At 53.3% G+C, this 23949-nt stretch overlaps 1 protein-coding gene across 1 annotated transcript in view; it reads right to left on the bottom strand.

Annotated features, from left to right (window-relative positions):
• Positions 1-23949, bottom strand: part of PREX1 (phosphatidylinositol-3,4,5-trisphosphate dependent Rac exchange factor 1) — a 175142-nt gene that overhangs the window by 58798 nt on the left and 92395 nt on the right. Inside the window, exons 6-10 of the mRNA XM_026503688.4 lie at positions 18112-18273; positions 11249-11382; positions 4599-4717; positions 3046-3195; positions 529-676 (exon numbers count right to left, since the gene is read on the bottom strand). Coding sequence (XP_026359473.1) covers positions 529-676; positions 3046-3195; positions 4599-4717; positions 11249-11382; positions 18112-18273 — 713 coding nt within the window. The remainder of the gene's footprint in view (positions 1-528; positions 677-3045; positions 3196-4598; positions 4718-11248; positions 11383-18111; positions 18274-23949) is intronic.

The following is a 23949-nucleotide window of genomic DNA, read 5'->3' as shown; positions in this document are numbered from 1 at the left end:
GTCTCTCAATCCCTCACTTGAAATATCTATGGTGACTTCCGTTTTGAGTGTGAGGACAGTGTCTCTCAATCCCTGGTGGGCAACCCATTAGTAGTTTGTGAAATCAATGCCATGGTCTTGCTTCACATTATTTTTAAAACAAATGAAGAAATGAGTAACATACCAAGGACAAGGCAGAATAGCAAAGAAAGAGAACAGAAAAGACACAGAAGAGATACTTCCAGCACATACCCAGCACGGTAAGCTTCGTGAAACTGGCTTCGATCATACGTCACATGGATGTGTGCCCCAGGTGACAACATAAAACTTATGTTCTGCAGTGAGTTGTGGCAGGAAACATTTGAAAGACCTGACGGGGGACCCCACTATCCTTCCTGACCTCTGAGGTCTGTCACATGAGGATGCGGGGTGCTTTAGCAGCTCTGCCCCGCAGGGCTCCGGGAGAAGAGCCAGGTGGGCACAGTCTGGCCCACCTGCTGCCCGGGACCAGCCCAGGGACCCCGCAGAGGCCTGGGTGGGGCCACTCACTTGCCGAGGAAGCACTTGGGGACGGTGCTCAGTTTTCTCCGGCGGTCCTTGATCAGGTTCACCTTCTTGTTCATCATCATGTGGTAAAGCTTCTCCCCCTTCTCCGCAATCATGACGTAGGCGTCCCGCTCCATGCCCAGCTTCAGGCCTACGGAGGAGGCATATGGTCAGCACTCAGGCGGGCGTCGGCACCAGGGAGCAGAGAAGGGCAGGCCTGCAGCTCCTGGAAGCCCGCCGCCCAGCCGCCCCCATGACTGCCCCAGCCGGGGTCACCTATAGGGCACTCACTGCGTGTCAGCCACTGCTCCAAGCACCTGCCAGTGGCTCCTGGCACAACCCTGCTTGGGGGGGGGAGGGGAGGCTGATCTCCCCCATCTTACAGATGGCAAAGCTGAGGCCCAGAGAGATTAGTCCCAGGGTAATAAGCAGTCAAGCTCATTTGACCCTTCAACCTGACCATGGGTTTCCAAATTCAGAGGTTATCAGAAAGCCTACTGAGTTCTTCTAGCCAGGGATAAAAATTTGCCCATTTCTTTAGACAATACACACAGAACCCTGACCAGATCCCTGCCCCCATTTTCTACTTGGACCCTGTCCACTCCTGACAACTGCAGTGACAAATAACAATAGAAAATGCTGGAAGCACCTACTATACGCCACTTAATCCTCAAGAAACCTGTTAGGCAAAATAATCCCCCTTTACAAATGAAGACACGGAGGCCCAGAGAAATGTAGCTGTCTGTCTGTTCCCCAACTAGACGTGGCGAACCAGGATTTCGACCCAGATCTGTGCTCCTGATCCCAGCCTGCACCATCCCCCGCACACCCAGCCCTGAGGTCAAGGTTTGGACAACACCCGATCTAACGACTGAGGCCCACGGAGGCCACACCCTACTGGTGCTCGCATATACCCTGCAAGGACCACAGCTCTCCATTCTGACCACAAAGACACTGATCAGCCACACCCAGGCCAGTCCACACCCCTGAACCCCACCCCCGTCCTGAGCACACGCCCAGCCCTGACCAGTTTCAGGGCTCACAAGCTTGCCAACCAGGGGCCAGCTTCAGGGGTTAGCTGGGCCTCAAACCACTGGAAAAAACTGTGAACAAAATTTAAAGTCAAGAGGGGCGCCTGGGTGGCACAGCGGTTAAGCGTCTGCCTTCGGCTCGGGGTGTGGTCCCGGCGATCTGGGATCGAGCCCCACATCAGGCTCCTCCGCTATGAGCCTGCTTCTTCCTCTCCCACTCCCCCTGCTTGTGTTCCCTCTCTCACTGGCTGTCTCTATCTCTGTCGAATAAATAAACAAAATCTTTAAAAAAAAAAATTTTAAAGTCAAGAAATACCACCTGAAACTTAAAATCTAGCTTCTCTACGGAAAAGAAAAAACAATGGATCCAGCGCTGCTGGGCCCATATTCCTGAGAGATGGTGGTGACTTGCTGACGGATGGAAGTAGGAGGGAAAGGGAAGCGGGCGGATTTGGCAGAAGTAAAGGGACTCCATATACTGAGTTTGGGGAGTGGGCAGAAACCAGGGACGGCACCAAGAGTTTGAATCTGAGGCCCCAGGCAAAGGGAGGAACCAGGTACTGAGATGGGGAACCTCCAGGTTTGGAGCGGAAGGCAGGGTGGAAATCAGGAGTTCTGACTAGACACGGCAAGTGTGAGAGGTCTATGACACACCCAAGTGGAAGGCTGCAGATTCAGAGAAAACTGCCTCGGTTTCCTCCTTTGCAAAGGTGGGGGGAGGGGGTAGGGTTTTTAGGATCATGTGTCAAATTTCCCAAGTAAGGTCAAATCCAAACCGCATTTAGCAGCATTACAACCCTGTGCAGCAGGAACGTTTTATCCCCACTTCTCAGACGGCATCACTGAGGTCTGGCAAGCTAAAGTAACTTGCCCCCCGACATAGCACAGCTCCCTTTTCCCAGATCTCTGCACAACAACCCAAAGCCAGGTCCCAACCCCACCCAGCTACCACACCCAGCCGCGCACGACGTTATGCAAGCTGCCTCGGGGGAACCTGGGCCCAGAGAGATCTGTGACCACAGTCAATGAGCGGCCCCCAAGCATCCTCCTCCCAGATGCAGACTCCGAGTCTCAAGCACAAAGAACCCTAGCTGAAGGAAACAGAACCGTGGGGGAGACAGAGGCATGCAGGGAACGTCTTGGCTACCAGCCCTCAAGGGTGAAGGGTGCCAAGAATCTCAGGGTGGCCAACCATGTGACCCTTGACCCTTGGGCAAGTCCCTTCCACGGGGCCTCAGTTTCACCATCTGTCGAGTGGGCTCTAACAGATGCCCTCGGGTGATCTAAGATACCACCAAGTTGTAACACAGCCCTTCACTGACCTGCTTCTTATACCTCCAACCTCTCTGGAAAGGACCCCAGCTCCTTCCCTGGACGCAGTCCTCACTCTGCAGACGTGACCAGCCTAGGGGAAGCCATACACACCAGGATCCCAGGAAAGCCCTCCAGAGCCACCATTCTTCGGAGGCCCAGGAGAGGGCCCACTCACTCTCACGCTGTTCCCGCTCGCGGATGATGGCATCCAGCCACTTCTGCTTCTCCTCCGCTGTCTTGGCCATGCAGACGAACCACTTGTTTTTGGCCGTGTTGTGGATCTTCCAGCCGTTGGTGACAGTGTAGCCGTTGCTGTGGTAATCCGCTGGCAGGGGCAGAAGGCAAAGGTGGGTGAGCCCGGACTCAGCCATACAACTCTGAACGGTCCCCGCTGCACGCTTGAAAGCAAGATCACGGGACCAGTGCATCTCGCTCCAGAAAGGCAGGGTGCCAGGGGCACCAACAGGAACAGGGTCTGAGAGCTGAACTTGCAACCCTTCGAATGCTCACTCCTTCTCCTCTCTATTCTCTGCAAAGAACAGAAGATCTGCAAACGAAGACCCCCACCCCTCAATTACGGGGGCTTCAAGACCCCACAGTCCGGGCACAAATGCAGGAGTCCCAGAGCCTGGGATTATGTCCCAGCCTCCCTGCCCATCTCATCTGGGCAAGCCTACTTAAAACCTAGTGCAAGCCCAACAAAATCAAGTCCGGGGCCCCTACGCACTGCTCGCTGGGATGGGGACTGGCCACCATCTTTAAAAACAGGCTATCATTTTCCAGGGAAGTGGAAGCTGCCCATACCCTAAATCCGAGGAGGGGGTCCACAGGTTTCGTGACACTGCCAAAGGAGTCTGTGTCTCAAAACCAGTTAGGAACTCCTGCCCTCGCCAAGTCCAAGGGCGCATGCAGAAATAGGTTCACACAAGACTGCTCACGGCCTCACTGTGCATAATAGCAAACAGCAGAAATGACCCAAATGTCTATCACCACAGGCATGAATAAGAGTGTCACACAGCAGTGGGAACCAACACCGTGCAGACGGCTACATGCAGAAACACAGAGCGAGGTGCGAAAGAACACACGATATTTTATGACCCTTTAGACAGATTCATAAGGCGAGATCTATACAACCACATGGATATGTTTAAAGCCACTTAATACGCACATAATGATATAACCATTTAAAGAAAGTTTTGAAACAAATTTTCATTAAGATGTTTACTAACGCGTACCTAGGAGATAAAAATGTTTTTTAAAGAACAAGAAAATGATCATCAGACAACTTGGACAATTACCTCTGGGGGACAGGAGGTGCTGTGACTGAGAGGGGTGTGTGAGGAGCTTCCGAGGTACGTGCAGCATTTTACGTATTAACTTGAATGGTGACTACCCAGGGGCTCACTCGATGTGCATTATGTTTTAGATACTTTTCTTAGGTAGGTTACATGTCAAATCAAAGGAAAAACTGATGAGCGCCCGGGTGGCTCAGTCAGTTAAGCATCAGACTCTAGATTTCGGCTCAGGTTATGGTTTCAGGGTCGTGAGATCAAGCCCCGCATCGGGGTCCACGCCCAGCATGGTGACCTGCTTAAGAGTCTCTCTCTCCCTCTCCCTCTGCACCTCCCAACCTCACAAAAAAAAAGAAAGAAAGGAAAGAAAAAACAGAGACTGTGCCACGGAGCAGGTGGGGCTTGAGCTCAGGAGGGCCTTGGGGTTAGGGTCTACCTGTCCCATCTTCCACATTCTCCACCTCCATGACTTCAGTGTTGATTCGACCCCTGAAGATGTAGAGGGAGCCATTGATGGACTTGGTCCTCTTGGTGGATTTCTTGCTCCCGGTGACCCTGAAAGACAGCAGGAAGTCAACAACCCCTATGTCTCACCTAACAGGGGCTGGAAAGAGCAAAGGGAAGCAGAGCGGTAATCTGGAAGGGCGCCCGGAGATGGCAGGAGCACTGCACCGGGCTCAGGAGCATGGGTTTTCGGCTGGTGGCTGGCTGACCTGAACAAGTCACTTCTCCACTTCCAGACGCAGTTTCTCCATCTGGAAAACAGGCTCGTCGCCTTGCTGACCTCACAGAGCCATAGCTAACAGTTGACACTGATGAGAAACTAATCAGAAGCAATAGAAACTCATCCCTCTTGGCTCGAAAGTGGGTAGGGGCTCTCAGAGTGTCTAATAGAGGGGTCTTCCTGAAATCAGACCGGAGAAGAAGGGTGCCCAGAGTCAGCAGTCCACCCAACTATCCCCATCCAGCTGCCCACCATTCATGCCCTCGCTCAGGTCCATCTGCCACTCACTCAGTCACTCAACAAACATCTGACCAGAGCTTCCTATGGAGAGGATGCCAAGTTGGGGCCAAGGCAAGTCACTCATCCATGCATTCAACAAGCACTTTAGAGAACACCTACTGAGTGCCAGCACTCCGCTAGGAGCTGGGGCTACAGCAGTGAACAAAACAAAGTCTCTGAGAACTCATCCTCCGATATGAGGGGGCAGGGGCACAGAGACAGACGCTAAGCAGAGAAGTCAAAGACGAGTGACGTCAGGAGTGCTAAATGTGTGGTTAAATAAAGCAGAGAAGGAAGTCTCAGGGCTCGAAGGCCACTTTGTGGTACACACAGGCCCCTCTGCTCCACCAGGTGGGGGATGTTCCCACATCTATTGGCCTGATGTGCTCCTGTCACTATAATTGGGTAAACTATGTGTTATGTAAGTGAGGACATATGAATGTGGAAAGAGAGTTGTCTCCCTGAAAATTAAACTGTTTTGGAAAGACCTGAAAAAGGTGAGTTGCTTTTGTGTTAAGAGTGAACTTACCCTCAAAGAAGAGACCTTGGCTCCCAATGAAAAGAATGTTTAATGAATGCAATGTGTGTGCTTTTGATTAAAATAAAATATTGAAGGTTTGTAAAAATAATAATAATAAAGGAGATGGTTGGGAGGGTGATTTTAACTGGGACCGGGGAGGGAGAGGTGGTCAGGGGAGGCCTCATGAAGAGGTGGCTTTGGAGCAAAGACCTAGGGAAGATGATGGAGGAGCCTAGCAGGGTATCTGGGGAGGAACATTCCAGGCGGAGGACACAGCCCTCATGCCACATTGCAAGGAGCAACAAGCCAGCTGGTGGCTGGAGCGGAGTGGGTGAGGGCAAGTGTGGGGAAAGGGGTCAGAGCGGCCACACAGGCCAGATCCTGCGGGGTCTTGTGGGCCAGGAAGATGGACTCCTCCTGCCAGTGTGAGATGGGGGCCATGGAGGGTCTGAGCAGAGGAAGAACACGATCTGATCCAGGTTATAAAAGGCTCCCCCTGGCTTCCTGTGGAGAAGGGACGGCAGGTGGGGCCAGCAGAAAGCAGGGGGGGAGCTAGGAGCCAACAAGCAGCGCGACGGTTTGTGCGTGCCTACCCACGTGCCCCTATACCCGTGAGCACATGTACAAGCTTCTGTAAGCTTTTCATTACAGTAGAAAATCCACACAGGGAGAAAATGCCCAAAGAAGGACGTGGCTCGTTTCACTTCTATAGAGTGAGCACCTCCATCATCACTGTAAACACCCCCAAAGCCCCCCACCTTGCCCCCTTCCCAGTCACTCCCCCCGTCTCCCCTGCAAGGGTCACCACTATCCTGACCTATGACCCGTGGCTTCCTCTGCCTATTCTGGAACTTCACACACATGGAATCGCAAAGGCTGACGGTGACGGGTATGTCGGCTGATTCCCGTCTGACGCAGCCATGACTGTTCTTGCGCGGGTCTTACGAAGAACACACGTGCACGTCTGCACAGGGGATCTACCTGAACTGTGAGTTACGAGGGAGGTACGCGGTCGGCTCTACCAGAGAATGCCAAGCTGTTTTCCAAAGTAGTTGCACCAATTCTCCCCGCCGCGGTAGAGTAGGAACATTCCGGTGGCTCCCCATCCTCTGTAGCGAATTTCCATGCTGGCCATTGTGGTGGGCAGAGTCACGGCTCATTAAACATTTCACTGGTATCTCCCTGGTAAGTAACGGGGCTGAGCACCTTTCCATGTTTATTGGCCATCTGGTCCTGTGGCCCACGGGCTTTTGTGAAATGACTGTCCCTTGGGCATTTTTCTGTTGGGTTAACTTTTTCCTGAAGATTTATAGTAAGAGTTGGCAAATGTTTTCTGAAAAGGGCCAGAAAGATAGCAAACATTCTCAGTTTCGTGGGCTCCATGGTCTCTGTGTCAAAGATTCCACTCCGCCCTTGCTGCAGGAAAGCATCCACGGACAACACCAAAACAAATGGGCATGCCGTGTGCCAATCAATCTTTATTTATAGAAACAGACAGAGACCCAAATTTGACTTATAGGACTTCTTAATATACTCTGGATGTAAGCCCCCTGTCAGTTAAATGGATTGCGAAGATCCCTAATCCACAGCTTAGCTTTTTACTCTCTTCACAGTGTCTTTTGATGAGCAGTTTTTAATTTTAATGTAATCTGATGAATCTGTTTTTCCTTTAGAATTACACTTTTTGTCCGATTCAAGAAATCTTTGCTTACCACCAAACCGTGAAGATAGTCTCCTATGCCTTCTTCTGGAAGCCTGATTGCTCTACCCTGCACATTGAAATCTGTGATCCATCTGAGGTTGATTTTCCGTGCATTGTGTGAGCTGACAGTCAAGACTCAGTTTCCCCCATTGGATATCAAACGAACCAAACGACCACTTCCATGGGGGGCTGCTCCTGAACTCGCTCTTCTCTTCCACTACGCTCTTTGTCTGATTTTGCACCAATACGACGTTGTCTTAATAACCACAGCTGTGGAGGAAAGCCGGGGTACCGGCAGTAGGAGGCCCCCAGCTTTGTCCTTTCTCAAACTGTCGAGGCGATTTTGTGTTTCTGTATAAATTTTACAGTCATTTACACATACACACACAAAAACTCCCTTCTGGAATTCCTACTAGAATGACACTGAAGTTCTGGCCAAAGTTTGGGGACAGAAGGAAGGGACTTGCTGAAGGAGTGGGCGTGGGGTGAGGCAGGTCAGCATCAAGGTCAACTACAGCTCCAGCCTGGGCTCTTGGGTAAACGGTAGCACGTTTACTCAGAACGAGGAAAACTCGAGGAGGAAAAGGTCTGTGGCGGGAGTTGTGATGAAAATGAAGAATCTTTCTTTAGACACGATTTAAGTGTGAGCTGCGTGCAAGACCCCCAAAGGAAGCCAGAGAGTGGTAATTCTTCTCCTTTACGTACACGTGCCAGGCCTTATTCTAACCCATTTACGTGTTTTATAGTACTTCATCTAGAAAAACAATCCTATCGGATGGGGAGGACTTTTAGCCCCATTGAACAGATAGGAAAATAGAGGCACAGAAAGCTGACAGAACTTGCCCAAGGCCGCAGGGCCAGTGAGCGGCAGGGCCTCTGTGCCCTTAAGCCCCACACGCTGCTGCTACTTCTAAGATGCCAACAAGCAGTTGAGGCATTAGAGATGGAGCTCTTCTCGGGTTCTTCTCTTCTTGGGGGCCTCAGTTTCCCATTCCAAAGAATGGGGAGGTGGGCTCTCAGAACACTCCTTCCGCTTCTGATATCCAAGGAGCCTCTACTTTAGAATTAGGCCAGAAACGCTCTGAGTCAGAGACCTTCCCTGACCCGTGTCCCGGACGGGCGGTGCCCCGCATGACCCAGGCAAAGACAAAACAGTCGGCAGACACCTAGCAGTGGCAGGCGTTTCCTGTGACCACATCAGTCAGGCCGGCCAGTTCCATCCACCCCTGCCCAATCCCTCTGGGACCTCTTGGAGCCCAGCCCTCTGGCTCCCCATCCAGAGGCAAGAATGCTGGCCGCCAGCCACGTTCTCTCAGGAGACAGATGTGCCCTTTCCCTCCAGCCAGCCTGGCTCACTCACAGAACTGAGGCAGGGAATGGCCTTAAAAGAGCTCATGGCAGCCACAGGGCCAGCCCTAGAAGGCCCACTTGGAATCCGGCACCAGAATCGGTCGCTATTGCTCCAACAGGTGCGACCACACGGACGGAGGAAAGGCGTGCGCTAGGGCGGCCGAAGGATGAGCAAAGTCAGTCAAAGCTGGAGCAGGTCACACACGACCGAAGGGACATTGTTTTCTAAACCCCAGTGTTCTGGGAAAGGTGCCTGCTTCAGACAGCCCGGGGCGCCTGGCAGGGAAGGGCGGAGGACTCTCAGGATGGGCCCAGCGAGAAGAGACGGGAAGCAAGGAGGAAGGAAAAGGGGGTGCTCGTGGGGGGACTGGGGGACTTGAGACAGACCCAGACAGACCTACCAGAGTGGGCAGGAATAAAACATCAAAAAAGGAAGACACATTCCAGGAGATGGTAGAAGAGGGAGGCCAAGGCCTTTAACCAGAAGGACCAAACGCGGAACAGGGAAGAAGGGCAGAGGGGGAGGGGCCCGTGGCTGAAGTGCCTACTATGTGCCTGGAGCTGTACCTGTACGTGAACAGGCACCCAACACGGATGGAGGTCAGTTAACAGTAACGGTAACGGCAGCTCACCCTTATTTTGTGAGCTTTGCTACGTACTGGGCACGCCTAACGTATTAGGCGATCCCTCTTTGAGATACATACGGTAATGCACCTGAGTTTGACATGAGGGAACTGAGGCAGAGAGAGGCAAAGCCACAGAGCTAGAGAAATGTGAACAGGGGTTCAACTGTAAGGGGCTTGGCTCTACACCAAACTCTACTGTAAGAAGGGGTTTATCATCCCCATTCTACAGAAGAGAAAACTGAGGCTCAGCGAGGTCAGGCTGGAGGAGAAAGAGAAGCCCACACCGATGCAAGGAACGCCATCATTCATCCTGTGGAAAGGTTCCTCACGATGACCTTAGGAGGCCAGCAAAAACAGACAAGGAAAAGGACACTCAGGGACAGTAAGGGACATGCCTAGAGCCACAAAGGAAGATGGAGGCAATGCTGATGGTAAGGCCCAGGGTCTGGACCTCCCCTCCGCCTTAGCTTTTCCTAGAGGAAGGAGTAAAGAAGCCTCTGGAAAGTCACTGTTTCAGCCCTGAAATAAGGTAACAAGAAGGAGGATTCAAAAAGCTTCTTCAGAATACTGGAAGAGAGGGGTCTCAGTCCACCAATCTATCCACCCAGCTCCCCACCCAGCCAGCCACTTGTTCCCCTACCCCTCTGTCTCCCAATTTTCCCTCTCTCCAACCATCCATCCACCCATCCACCCACTTGGTCATTCAATGACCCAACCCTCCATCCCAGAATCCAACCACCCCAACAACTATCAACCAACCATCCATCCATCCACCCCACTGACCATCTAGCTACTAGTCTCCCATTTTATGACCATCCCTCCATCAGTCCATTCATTTAAATATCACACATGAAGGCCCCAACTCACCATTCATCTGAACACGTCTGCCAGCTCACAGGTCTTCACGCACGTCTCCAGCTACCCAAGCACCCGTACATTCCCCCAGTTTTCTGTCCATCCCTCCATCCAGCCAACTCCTACACCTGCAACCACTCACCCCCTCGTTCCTTCATCTACTCACTCATCCACCCACAAATCCATTCACACATCCATCCACGATCCTCCCTGCCCCCCTTCATCCACCATCCACTCGTCCTCCACCCCCCATGCACCTGTCCCTCCTCCCATCTGCCCACACATCCCGTCATTCACACTTGCAGTCATGCACGCATCTGGACGTGTCTACCACTCACCCACCCATCCATTCATTCCTCGACTCTGCAAAGTGTGGGAAACTCCAGGGAAAAACACAAGGGTGGCAAACATACTATCCTTTCCCTCAAAACGCTTGAGAGTGGAAGAGCCCTCTGCCCTCGAATCCCCCACCTTTGGATCTTAGAATCATAGGATGTTAATGTCACAAAGATCCCCAAATTTCTGTGACCGTCTCGATCCACACTGTCCAATACAGCAGCCACAAGCCACGTGTGGCTACTGAGCACTTACAACGAGGACAGGACAAACCGAGAGGAGCTGTAAGTGTAAGATATGCAGCAGATTGAAGACTTCGCGTACAAAGCAAAACAAATACAAAATATCTCTTTAATCATTTTCAAAAATTGATTATACATTGGTTGTATACATTAAAATAATATTTAGAGATATATTGGAAAAAATAAATGATTTAAATTCACTTGCCCTGTTTCTTTTTGACCTTTTTAATGTGGCTGCTAGGAACATTTTAAGTAACACGTGTGGCTCGCGTAATTTTCCTATTAGGCAGTGCTGACCCAGAACAAACCCCTCAACTCGGAAGAGAGAAGGGAGGTCAAGAGAGGGAAGTGACGAGCCTCAGGGGTCACCGTGAGAGAGACCGTCAAGGTCCCACCCAATCCCTGCCTCCGGGCGCACCCGGCAGCCCCGCCCGCGCCGTCCAGCAGCTCACCTGGATTTCCGCTTGCAATAGACCAGCAGGTTGTCGAAGAGGAAGAAGGCCCTCTCCTGGATGTTGCCCGCGGAGATTTTTAACAGAGTCCCTTGGAGGAGGAGCTGGGTGCAGATGTCCGTGAGGTTGGAGCCCTGGGAGAGTGATGAGGGAGCAGGGAATGAGCTGGCCAATCTGGAAGAGCACTCGGGGCTATCCGCTTCCTTCCGAGACCGAACCTACCACTGCCTCGCTCGCGGCCCAAAACCTAAATGCGCCGCTGCGGGAAATCTGTCAGCAGACAGAAAAATCCAAACTATCTGATCGACGGCTTCTGTCTGTGGAGCAGGCTGGAACAATGCCGGGGAGAGCACATGGGGAGGCCCATTTCATAGAAGAAAAGCCTGTGCTCGGGGAGGGGAAATGACCCACCCGGCCCGCGGCCCACGCTGGCGTCCGGTTTTATTTTGGTTCAGTTCTTGCTTGAGGCTTAGAGTTTTTCATGTTTGTTTTGTTTTTGCCTATCCCTTCCTCATTTAAGTCTCGGCTGGTGATGGTATCACCCCGACCAGCATGCCTGTTGAGCATCAGTAAGCGTTTGCCCCTGTCTTCCAAGCACCTGTAACCGTCTCGGGCACACAGCAGAGCTCAGGAAATGCCTACAGAGCCGGTGCCAAACACAGTGCGAACGCCATCGGGGCAGGACCCTAGCCACAGACAGAACACAGGTGGAAGCAGGTCTCAGACTCTACCCGCTCACCTCTGCTAAGGGACGGGAGTGCCTACGACCTCACTGTGCGTGCAGCTCCCTGAATCTCCGTGACACGAGGCGGGGCACAGAGCTCTCAAAAGTGCGAAATGAGAGGAAGCTGGGAACACACCTGGGAGGGCCCAGGAGGCCAGCTACGCAGACTGCTCACCTGTCGCAGGAACAGAGTTTAGCTGGCACTTAGCCATCCAACCACAGACTCCGTTCCCCAGCATCCCTGGACCAGTGTGGTCATGTGACTAACATCTGGCCTGTGTGCCCCGTTTTTACAACATTCCCTTGAAAGAAAACAGCTTCCTCTCCTCTCCCTCCCTTCCCTCTTGTCACAGGCTGGAAGACAGCCGGAGTGAAGGCACGCGCTGTAGCAGACGGTGGAGCTGGGAGGAACCTGGGTCCAAAGGGAGCCCCTGCCCCGCCCCCGCCCAGCTCTGCTGCTGAGAAACCAACTTCTACCTCGTTTATGCCACCCTCTCTCCTTTCAGCACCCAACCATGCACTTGAACCCACACAACAGGATTAGGACCAGGCCCATCAACAGGGAGACAGTGGGGTGCCTGTGACATTTAGGCCCAAGGGTTACTATGCAAAAGAGGGGTTCAGGGAGGTTCGTTTGACAGACCTGCAGATTACAGAGGCGGGAGAATGAGACACGATGCTGTCTCTGCCCAAAAATGAACTTGAGAAAGACAGAGGGAGAAGTGTGCCCCGTCTCCTTCCCCAAACACATGACACCCAGAACCAAAGAGGAGCTCATACCCGATGAGGTATGCTGACTCAGTTATTTCTGAGACCCAGGAAGGGGAACTGGTTCCAGAAACACAGAAATCAGGCTTTCTCCTAACTGCCCACTGCAGTCTCCCTTGCTCCATGCAGTGTCCCCTGAGCACAGCAAACTCATCTCCCAAAAATGCCAGGGAGCCCTCTGGGGCTCACTTGGGGTCCTGGGACACCCACCTCCCGAGGTCAAGGGCTAGGCAGCCTCGGGCAGGAGTGTGCAACCGTTAACAGAAATCACAGCATGGACGCCTGCCCCCTGCAGACGGGGATCGAACTCCACACACAGCCACCAGCGGCGGAGTGAACCCACCGCACCAGGGCTCGGGGCTCTCAGGATGAAGAGCCCCCCGGGACCCCCAGTATCCTCGCCAACAGGGTGAGCGTGACTCCTAGGGTGATGAGGCTCTATCCAGGGCCCATGGGCCAGCTCAGGGCAGAAGCCGTCCAGCCGCTCCTGGAGGCCGCCTGCCTCCCCACCTCGTCCCCTCACCTCACTCATGCCCACTTCTCTGCCCTTCCAGCCTCCAAAGGGGGATTCTAGCTGCTTGGATCCAGTACCTGGCCGGGCTGCAGGGCCCAGAACCCCGACGTCACACAGGCCTACCCCTGACCTCTCTGTCAACATCCAGGGACCACAGAGAGCAGTGAACCCAGCCTGGGAAGCTGCCCCTCCAGCCTTGGCCAAAGACCACCTAGCAAATACACCCGGAATGCCAAGGACACTACCAGCGGCTGCCCCGTCCGCCCTCGCCCTGCTGAGAAGCCCAGCTGGCTCTCGGTCTCCCCAGGATCCCTGCCCCTGGGTCAGGGGTGGTGCCGAGGATCGGATACACAGGGAAGAGGCTGGGCACCAAGGTGTCCGCCAGCCCGGGCTAGAGACTTGCGGACAGTGTAGACGTGCTCGACCTGAAGCGCTGACATGGAGAGAAGATGGGAAAGCTTACCACCCGCCCGTCACCGAAGGCAGACGCTTCGTGATCTGAGCCGCCAGGCGCCCCTGCCCACTACTGCTCTAAGTGTTTTAAACAAGTCCAGTTCATCCTTACGACAACTCTCATTTTACAGATGAAGAAACTGGAGCACAGAGCAGGAAAGTGACGTGTTCAAGGTCACACAGCTGGTCAGTGAGCAAGCTGGGATTTGAACCCAGACAGGATGGCCCCAATACCCAGGGGAGGGGGAGGGAGGGTTGCCTCTTAGAAGGTAACCTGACAACCTGAAGGGCTTTTTATGAGACAACTGGTCTAGAGCAGGGGTCTCCAAAGGGGAGAGACCACAGCCCCCTGGAGCACAAGGCATCCCAGGAAGGGTGGAAGGACCTATGACAATTTCTGTTTATGGTCTCTCTCTCTCTCTTTTTTTTATTTGAATAACAATTTTATGGCTCCTCACTCCTGTTTCCTTCCGTCCCCTCGTGGGTGAGTGGGCAATTGACGGTCTCTTAAACCAGCGTTTCCAGAGCCAGCGAGACGAGTGTGCCCTACTTCCTTCTTATTAAGACCATGCATTTCTTTTTATTACTGTGAGCTTCGCACGAAAGTCCATGGGGCTTGCTCCCCAAGTGTCCCTCTGCGGGAGGGTCAGCCCACACCGGGTCTGAGCTGTAGCTAAAGTTGCATGATGCTTTTTCATCTAAAAAAAAAAAACAAAACAAAACTAAGCATGAAACCCGCTCTGCGGCCACAGCTCCGCCCGACGTTTACGGAGCAGCACCGGTTTGAGTGCTGTGGATGCGTCCCTCCCGAACCCTCAAGTGACCCAAGAAGGGGGACTGCCATTATCCAGACTTTTCAGATGGGGAAACTGAGGACAAAGAACCCCTCCCCGCAAAGAGAGCTTGGCTCGTTCACTCGCTTCCACGGTATTGCAACATCCTGCCATTTCCTTGCGCCGTAAAGTGGATTTATGGCTTAACTTATCTGGTTTTAAGTAAACCAGTCTCACGACTAAAAAGGACAAGCAGCTTAGGAAGGATGGGAGAGGGGGAGGAGCCAGCGATCAGCGATCAAACTCATGATGCAAGCCCAAGCACACAGCCAGAGAGCAGCCGGGGAGAGGCTCCCCTCCCCCCACAACGAGTCCCCTGCCAGCCATATTCCAAGAGCTCGATGCAGCCAGCTAACCAGACTGGCGAGAGGTCAGATGGAAAGATCGGTAATTATCAGGAAGATTATCAGCAGTAAGGATCTGCAACCACGGCCATTCACCACAAACTACACCCTAAGTCACACTGTCCCCGAGGCTGTAAGGACAGAGCGCGTGAGGCCACCGCAAGGAGCTTCACTGTTACGCATCATTTCTTCTAGCTATGACACATTATTTTTACAAGTCACCTTGAGGATCAAACTGCATTTAAAAACCTTTCTATTACTGGCGCGGTCAGTGGAGCATGTGACTCTTGATCTCCCAGTTGCGAGTTCAAGCCCCACATTGGGTATAGAGATTACTTAAATAAATACACTTAAAAGGAAAAAAAAAAAAAAACCTTTCTACTGCACAGAAAACCACTCTACTTCTTCCAAAGAGCAGTCACACTCCAATTTTCACTTTATCCTCAGAATGACACCAGGAGAGGGGCGCCTGGGTGGCTGAGTCTGTTAAGCGTCTGCCTTTGGCTCAGGTCATGATCCTAGGGTCCTGGAATTGAGCCTCGAAGTCAGGCTCCCTGCTCAGGGGGGAGTCTGCTTCTCCCCCTGCCTGCTGGTCCCCCTGCTTGTGCTCTCTCTCTCTCACACACAAATAAAATCTTTAAAAAAAAAAAAAAGAATGACACCAGGGGATACCTTCAAGAGATATTATTAGTCAAATTAAACGACCAAGGGCAAATGGAGGCCAAGAGAGCAGGACAGACTTGCCTGAGGCCGGGCAGTCTATCAGTTACAGGGCTGGGCCTCCAAAGCAAGTCCCCGTGCCTCAGTTTCCTCAGCTTTCCAATGGGGATCATGAAGGCACCTCCGCTTAGCCCTGGCGACGTGTAATAGGGGCTCAGTAATTGCCAGAAATTCTTATCGTGCCGCATGCATGTCCTACCCAGAAACGGTGATCAAAATCAGGGCCACTCTCCAACTGTGGATTTTTCAGGGTCTAAAAGGACCCCCAAAGATCCTCAGTTCTTATTTCCCTAGGTCCTTCCCAGAAGTAGGCATCAAGAAATCACTTCTGCTCCGGCTGCCAAACTGCTTGCTCAATCTTCCTCTCCACAGGGGCCCATGTGAGAAATTTCTTCTTCAGCTGGTTTCCAGGAAACTCTCTGTCTCCCAGAAGAACAGTTCTGTCTTCCTTTTTTGAAAAATAAATATTGAGTAACTTATGTCTCCTGCTCTCTTCACCTTGGCTGCCAGGAAGCTCAAAGCCCAAACAGGCTTAAACACATCCTCCACTCTTTTTGCTCTTCAGGAAAGCGTGTTGGCTGAAAGTGGCCGTGTGACCCCCTGGTCAATGAGATGAGAGGGGAAGTCTCTTTGGGGCTTCTGGGAAAGGTTTTCCTCCACTGAGGAGAAGAGCTCCCTCTCACTGAGCTGGCCGTGCCCCTGTCTCCTGCTATGTGGGAACACATGATGCCTGGAGCTCCCGCTCTCATGGAACCGGGAGGGCAAGGCCAACAGGACTGCAAGAGACAAAGTGGGAGCTCTCACATCTTGGGGCTGAAATGAGTCCTGAGACAACTGACCCTAACCGACACACCGGAGGATCTGATAATTTGCAGTCGCAGGACACAGAAACCAAGCTACATACATTTTAAGCAGAAAGAAATAAGGGGCTTCCTTCATCATTGGATGGTCTAGGGGAGCCAGGAATCCATACCAGGGCTCCCAGAAAGCCAACAACACTGTAGGGCTGGCCCACCCCCCACAGAACCACTGCCTCAGCCCCAACTGGGAAAAGGAAGAATCACACACCCCTGCCCACGCGGATCCTCCAGGAAATCACCACCCAGGCTGCATCCAGGCCCTCGGGAGCTGCCGCCTCCACTGTCAGCTGCAGAGCCATCCCTGCCTGCTAGACACACGCCACCAACAACAAGCAGATGTCCCGTGCCCCTGGATACCCAGGGCGCTGGAGGCCGGACCCTGTGAAGATGCTACCACAGAAAGCCAGACACACCAGGGCTCTGCTCTGCTGCAAAAACAGCCCAGGGGCCTCTGCCCCACCCCGTCTTCCAAATCCCCAGCAGCTGGATCTGAGTGCGGCCAATTGCATCCCAACCCTGAACTACAAGGGGGACTGAGCGACTCAGCTCTTCATTCCCCGGCTTTGGCAGGACGGGAAGGCCCAGCGGGAAGAGGAAGGGGACAGGGCCGCGCTAATCCACACGACCGGCCTCCTCCCTGAAAGCAGGCCCCCCTCTACAGCCAGACTCTCAATCTCCACAGTGACACGGAGTCGCATCCAGGATTCCGGAACGCAGGGGAAAGAAGTGGAAATCCCAAAAGTCGCAAGCACCAGAAAACCCAAAGGCAGATGATTCAGAGAAGAATCTAGACGTCTTTCATCTCTGCTTTTGATCTTCTGTGCCGGCTGCATTTACTCTGATACTGATTTTTTTTATTTATTCAGATTTCCCCATTTCCTTCAACAGATTTGTAGGAAATCTCTGATAATCTAAGGAAGACATGGAGGTTTAAACAAATAAATCTAAGGAAGATGTGGAGGTTTAAACACATGCACAACGAAAAGATTTCAAGAATCCCAGACCCCCCCCCCAGTAAGCATGACGATAGTAATATAATAGCAACACTTAACCATTTATTGAGTACCTACTGTGTGCCAGGAAGAGATGAGACCATTTATTGAGTACCTACTGTGTGCCAGAAATAGATGAGGCCATTTATTGAGTACCTACTGCGTGCCAGGAAGAGATGAGACCATTTATTGAGTACATACTGTGTGCCAGGAAGAGATGAGGAAATAGGCGGTTCAAAGAAGTCAAGACATCTGACTAAAGTCACCCAGCAAGGGAGCGTCGAAGCCAGAATTCTGTCCTGGAGTAGACCCGTAAGCACTACCACGGACCTTGGCATCAAGAGCTCAAAGGCCTACAGACACCAGGCAGAGAAGGCAACGTGTGAAAGAGAGAGACTGGGGAGGACTGGGGGGCAGTGGGACTGAGGAACACCGAAAGCTCTAGTGGCTGTGGCCGTGGAAAGTGGGGGCCCCGTGCTACTGATTTTTCAAAAGAAACGTGAAATCTAGACTTTTATGTGGACTTCACTGGAAAATAACTAAACTTTTTTTTTTTTACACACACCACGGAGGCCAAACAAAACACAGCCGGCAGGCTGAATGCGGTGCGAGCACCTGCAGCTGCGCGAGCGCGGAGGCCCCGCCCCGGACGCACCTCCCAGCCCTCGATGTGGGACTGCAGCTGCTCCAGCGCCTCCAGCTTCTCCATCTGCCGCTTGGTCTCGTTGATGTTGGAGCACACGGTCTTCATGGCCTGCAGGGCGCTCTGCACCGCGGGGTGGTCCGGGTGCTTGCCAGGAGTCCTCTTGGCCAGCTCCTGGAGGGACAGGGGAGGACGGGAATGAGAGACATCAACTCACTGGGGCCCAGACACCCGGCCCTGCACCACATCCCGGCCCTGCTCTGTACAGGCTGGGTGTTCTGGGGCTGGGGAACATCACTGATTCATTCACTCATTCAGTAAATGTCCTCTGAGCACCTTCTTCGTGGTAGAGCAGTATTTTAGGGCCTGGGGACAAAAGAAACAAAGAAAAATTCCTCACCGGGTGGGTATCACATTCTAGTAAAGGAGAAGGGCCAAAATAAAGAAAAATCACATGTACAATACAATGTCAGGCAGTGATAAATACTATGAAAGCAAATCAGAATGACAGGCTACAAGGTCTTGGAAAGGGAGGTGTTCTTTCTTTCTTTAGATTTTATTTATTTATTTATTTGAGAGAGAGAGAGCACAAGCCAGAGGATGGGTAGAGGGAGAAAGAGATGCCCTGCTGAGCAGGGAGCCCGACGTGGGGCTCGATCCCAGGACCCCAAGATCATGACCTGAGCCAAAGGCAGATGCTTAATCGACCGAGCCACCCAGGACCCCAGGAGGTGTTCTTTCAAATGGCAGGTCAGGGGAGGCCTCTCGGAGGAGGTGACATTTGAACAGAGACTCTGGATAAAGCAAGGGAGGGAGTCCTGCAAAAATCTCGGGGAAGGGTGCCAGACTGAGGGTAGAGCAAATGCAAAGGGTCTGAGGTGGGAGCACAGACGGCATATAAGGAGGAACAACAAGGAGGCGGTGTAGCGGGGAGTAAGTGAGAAAGACGGAAAGGAAAATAGAGAAACAAGACGGACATCAGGAGTCAGAAGAAGGCCACAGATACGGACCCCCCCCCAGCCCCAGTCTTCTCATCTGTAGGACAGGTATAAAAACACCCCACCCTCCCAGGAACCAGGACGGACCGTATCAAGTGGCCAGTCCAGGCAGGTCCTATTCCACGGCCCTCCCCCACCACTTCCCCCCCCCCCCGCACAAGTGCAGGCCTGGGCCGAGCTGAAGGCCAGGCTCGTTGTCATCAAAGGGCTTCAGCCACGCGCTACGTGCGATGAGAGAGAAACAAGAGGGAGAAACTGGCAGGACCTCAAGATTGCAGGGAAGATTTTCCAACCAAATCTCAACCGACAGGACCATGCCGGCAGAGATGGGTCCCTTAACCATCTGATCCAGACGTGCCCAACAGTTCCAGTATCTCCCCACCTCTTTGTTCCCTTGAGAATCACAGACGTGGCGCTCTGACGTGCCACACGTGGGTGCCAGGCTGCCTCCGCCCCTCTGCAGCCAGGTGACCTTGGGCCAGTCGCCCTCCATGCTGAAAAGCACTGATAAGGAGGATTGTGGTGAGGAAGAGGAGGAGAAGAAGGGTGACAGCAGTTCCCGCCCACTCAGCCTTTACTCTGTGCTTGAGAGGCAGGGTCCATTCTTATCCCCTTTAACGGATAAGGAGATTGAGGCAGAAGAGCCCAAAGCCCCGAGAAAGTAAAAGGAGGAACCTGGACGTGAGCCTGTCTGGTTCTGTTCACAGACAGTGAATCCGATACTCCAGGAAAAGGACCTCCGCGGTCAAGTACACACCTGGTAGGCACTCAGGCTACGCTAGCCATCATCAGTCTGTTGTCTGACAACACTGGCTAGCTGGGCAGCATGGCAGTCCGCCAGCGCGTTGTTCGGAGCACTCCGAGCAGAACACCAGCTCCAGAACGCCCCTTCTCCATTCACTTCATTTCTGCCCTGCCTGGAAACCAACAGCCTCTTTTCTGGAGGACAGGTCCTAACGGTGCCGAGGCCCAGATGTTCTGCAACATCAGGGCGCTGAGGGTTTCCTGAGCGCCTGCCATGCTCCGGGGACACAGCAAAGGGGAAGCAAGGAAGGGGAGATGGAGCCCCCTCTCTGGCAAAAGGTGCTCCCGCAGGGGAAGGGGGACCAGACAACGGCCCCAGGCAGTGAACACAAACGAGATAAATCAGACAAGGGGAAGGACAGTGTGACCCGAAGCTTTGGGAAAAAAAAAGAGGTGAGAGCAGGTGCCGCCCCCCGAGGGAGCGTCCCAAGGCTACTGCTGCTCGACCACACAGGAAAGAACCTGGGTTGGCACCGGGTGTCAGAGCAGCTGTGGGCAAGGTGTCAGCGCTCAGCCCGAGAGGCAGGATGGAGGGTGGGCGCTGCGGCCGGGGGAGCACGAGAGCCAGGGCGGCGGGGGATGCACTGAGGAGAATTCTGACTTCCGCACCAAGATGGTGACAAACAGTGCCAGATCCTGGCAGATAAGGAGCTCATTTCATAACATCAGGGTCAGAGAAAGAACTCCAGAGGAATGACCCAAATTATCCAATAGGAAATGGGCAAATGATGTGAAGGGGCAAATCTCAAAATGAACCCCCCACCATCACCACCCTGGTCCAGCCACCTGCCACCTGGACGGCTGAAGTCAACTCCCTGGACCCCGCCCCCACCTCCCCCCACAGTCCATTCTCCACACACAGCCAGAGGGATCCTGTCAGAACGAAGTGAGACCCTGTCCCTCCCCTGCTCAGAACCTTCCTGAGCCACCTACAACACTCAGAGAAGACGAAGACCTCACAATGGCCCATAAGGGCCCCATCTGGCCCCATCACCTCTCAGACCTCACTCCCCCACTCTCTCCCTCAGATCCTCCTCTGGCCACCTCACTGTTCCTCAGACACAGTCCTGCCATAGGGCCTTTGCACTGGCTCTTCCCTCTGTCTGTCAGACTCTCCCCCAGGTACCTGTACAGCCCCCTTCCTCACCTCCTCCAGGTCTTTGCTCAAATGTCACCCTCTCAGTCCCCCACTCCGGGCCCTTACCAACCCTCTTAGTCTGAGATATTTTCCTCCACCCGTGCCAACTCTACAGGCATTTTCATTTTCTATCCATCCAACCGTTGTCTGTCTCCCCCAGCAGAATGCTGGTCTCACAGAGGCAGGGCTCTGGACCATTTTGTTCACTTTGTATCTGCAGCACCTAGGACGATGCCTGACACGTAACAGTTGCTCAGCAGTCGTTGGTGAGTAAATAAATGGCCTCCCAAACGCTTGACACTGTAGCACCAACCCTAACCCTCTCCCGGAGGGAATCAGGAAGGCACAAAGGGATCTGCTAAGAAAAGAACATCCTCCCTATGGGATGCACAGCTTTCCAGGGCTTCCCGCCCCCTCCCCCACCACTCACCACACATAAAGGTTTTTCACGGGCCACCTAACATCCTGTGAAGGCCTCCGAGTGGTCCACATCCCCACTCCGGGGAACATGCCACTCCCCAGCCATCCCCTTGCACCAAGAATTGATGGCAACACCTCCCCAGTGGTGACGGACCACGGTCCATCCCCAGGGGTGCCACACGCCTGGTGGCCAGGGACACGGAGGGAACAACTGAATGGCAAGGTCTTCGCGCTGAGCGTGGGCGACAGCTGCATCACCCGCAGACAGATGTGGGAGGTGTAAGACACACCAGAGCCCGTGCGGGGCCCCAAGGCTGTACCCTGAGCAGCCATTCTGCAAAAAGCATCCCTGCCACAAGCCCGCTAGAGCAGCTGTCCCCAGCAGACGGCACCCAGGACACGCCCTATTTGGCCCCAGCATGTTAGACAAGTTTTGAACCAAGATGACATTTGGAAATCAGGCGCTTGCACATAAAAGTCCCAATTTCTGGATTTAGAAACGGTTGGCAACACTAGGGTGGCATTTCCATAGTCATTCAGTGAGTAACTGGGGGAGGAGGGGTCCCTACTATGTGCCAGGCACCATTCTGGACACTGGGGGATAGCAACAAACAGAACAGGCCCAAACCTTTGCCCTGGCCAGTAGCTGACAGCTTAATGAGGATTCAGAAGATCAATCCGTATACCACGAGTTATAGAACAGAATGTGAGTTAGGGAAAGGGCCTGTGAAGAAAAATAAAAACAGGGCGAGGGGACAGAGAATGGCAGAGGTACTTCTGCTACAGCTGGGAGGTCAGGCAAGGCTCACAGAGGCCTGACAGTATTAGAGCATGAGCCTCAGGATATCTACAGTAATGATGTCCCAGAAGAAAGAGCAAGTGCAAAGGCCCTGGGGCAGGAATGTGTTTGTTGTGCTCAGAGAACGGCAGGGAGACACGTGTGGCCAAAGCAGAGCCAGGGGGGTGGGAGAAGAAGCAAGGAGGTCAGAAAGAAACATAACTGAACTGTGTAACCCATTATGGGTAACAGGGATGGGGAATCCGGATTTCGATCTGAGTGACAGCTGCTGGGTGGTTTTGAGTGGGGAAATGACATGAACTGGCTTAGGCTCAGCTGCTGAATTGAGAAGAGATTGTGGAGGACAAGGGCAGAGTCAGGAAGACCCAGGGGGAGACTGTAGCAGGGGCCCGGGAGCAAGGTGGAGTGAAGGAGCTAGAAGGGCTGGACTCAGGATAGATTCCGAAGGCAGAGCCAACAGGACCTCCTAACAGACTAGATGGACAGTGAGCCAAAGACAGCTCGGGTTTGGCCATTTATAGAAATGGGGACAAGCGGGTGGCGGGGAGGGGAGCCCAGTCTGGGGAAAGAGGAGAGCCGAGCATTTGTTTTGGACATGTTAGGTAGGAGATGCCTGTCTGACCTCCAAGTGGGGAAGCTGAGTGGGCAGGAGAACAAGCCCGGAGCCTGGGAGACAGGTCCAGGCTGCACGTTGGACACAGAGACGGGGCTTCAAGCCACGGGGGCGCCACAAGGAGGTGGCGTGCGGGTGTTCAGAGCAGCGCTATTCAAAACAGCCGGAAAGTGGAAAGAGCCCAAACACTCCTCAAGGAATGAATGGATAAACAAAATGGGGCTCCATACAACGGAATACTATTCATCCATAAAAAGGAATGACGCTCGAATCTGCGCTGCCCCGTGGACGAGCCTGGAAAACACTGTGCTAAATGAAAGAAGCCAGACACAAAAGGGTACATATCATATGATCCCATCTATATGGAAGGTTCTGAGCAGGCAAACCCCCAGAGACAGGAAGTGGATGAGTGGCGGCCAGGGGCTGGGCCAGGAGGGAAAAGCCCAGGGATTGCTGATGGGTCTGGAGTTTCTCTCGACGGTGATGAAAATGTCCTAAAATTATTATGATGAAGATCGCACAACTTTTGAATATATACATATTTTTAAAAGGCCATAAGGTGGATGAGGCCACTCCTGAGCAAGTCTAGAGAGAGAAAAGGACCAAGCCCTGGGCCCACCGACGCTTAGGGGCCCAGAAGGTGTCGAGCCAGCGAAGGAGACTACAAGGAAGGCACCAAGGGCTTAGGAAGCAAAGGAGAACAGGGGGCCTGGGGTGGCAGCTGCCCCCTCTGGACAGATGTGCCTGTCCAGTTTGCCCCTCACCTGCTCCAACCCGTTTCCATGACATACCAGGCCCTCGTGGGGCCCAGTCCGCCTGGAGCTTGAGGGGCAGGGGCTATCCCATGCGCCACTGCAGGTCCGGGGCCACACCAGCAGCTGGGGCACAGTGAGTGGCCCCATGAGATCTGTGCATCACCAGGAAACAACCCAAAGGGCCAGGGACAGTCAGCCTCCCCTCGGGCACCTGTCACTTGAGCACCAGGGGCACGACCCCAAGCCTGAATCATTTCCCTGGAAACGTCGATGGAAAACTCAACAAAGGCTAAAAATGCCAACTGTCTATCCTGAGCCTGGGC

The sequence above is a fragment of the Ursus arctos genome, unplaced genomic scaffold (genome assembly GCF_023065955.2).
Source record: "Ursus arctos isolate Adak ecotype North America unplaced genomic scaffold, UrsArc2.0 scaffold_16, whole genome shotgun sequence".
Lineage (NCBI taxonomy): Eukaryota > Metazoa > Chordata > Mammalia > Carnivora > Ursidae > Ursus > Ursus arctos.
Note: the sequence above shows the minus strand (reverse complement) of the source record. Positions and strands in the feature narration are given on the sequence as shown.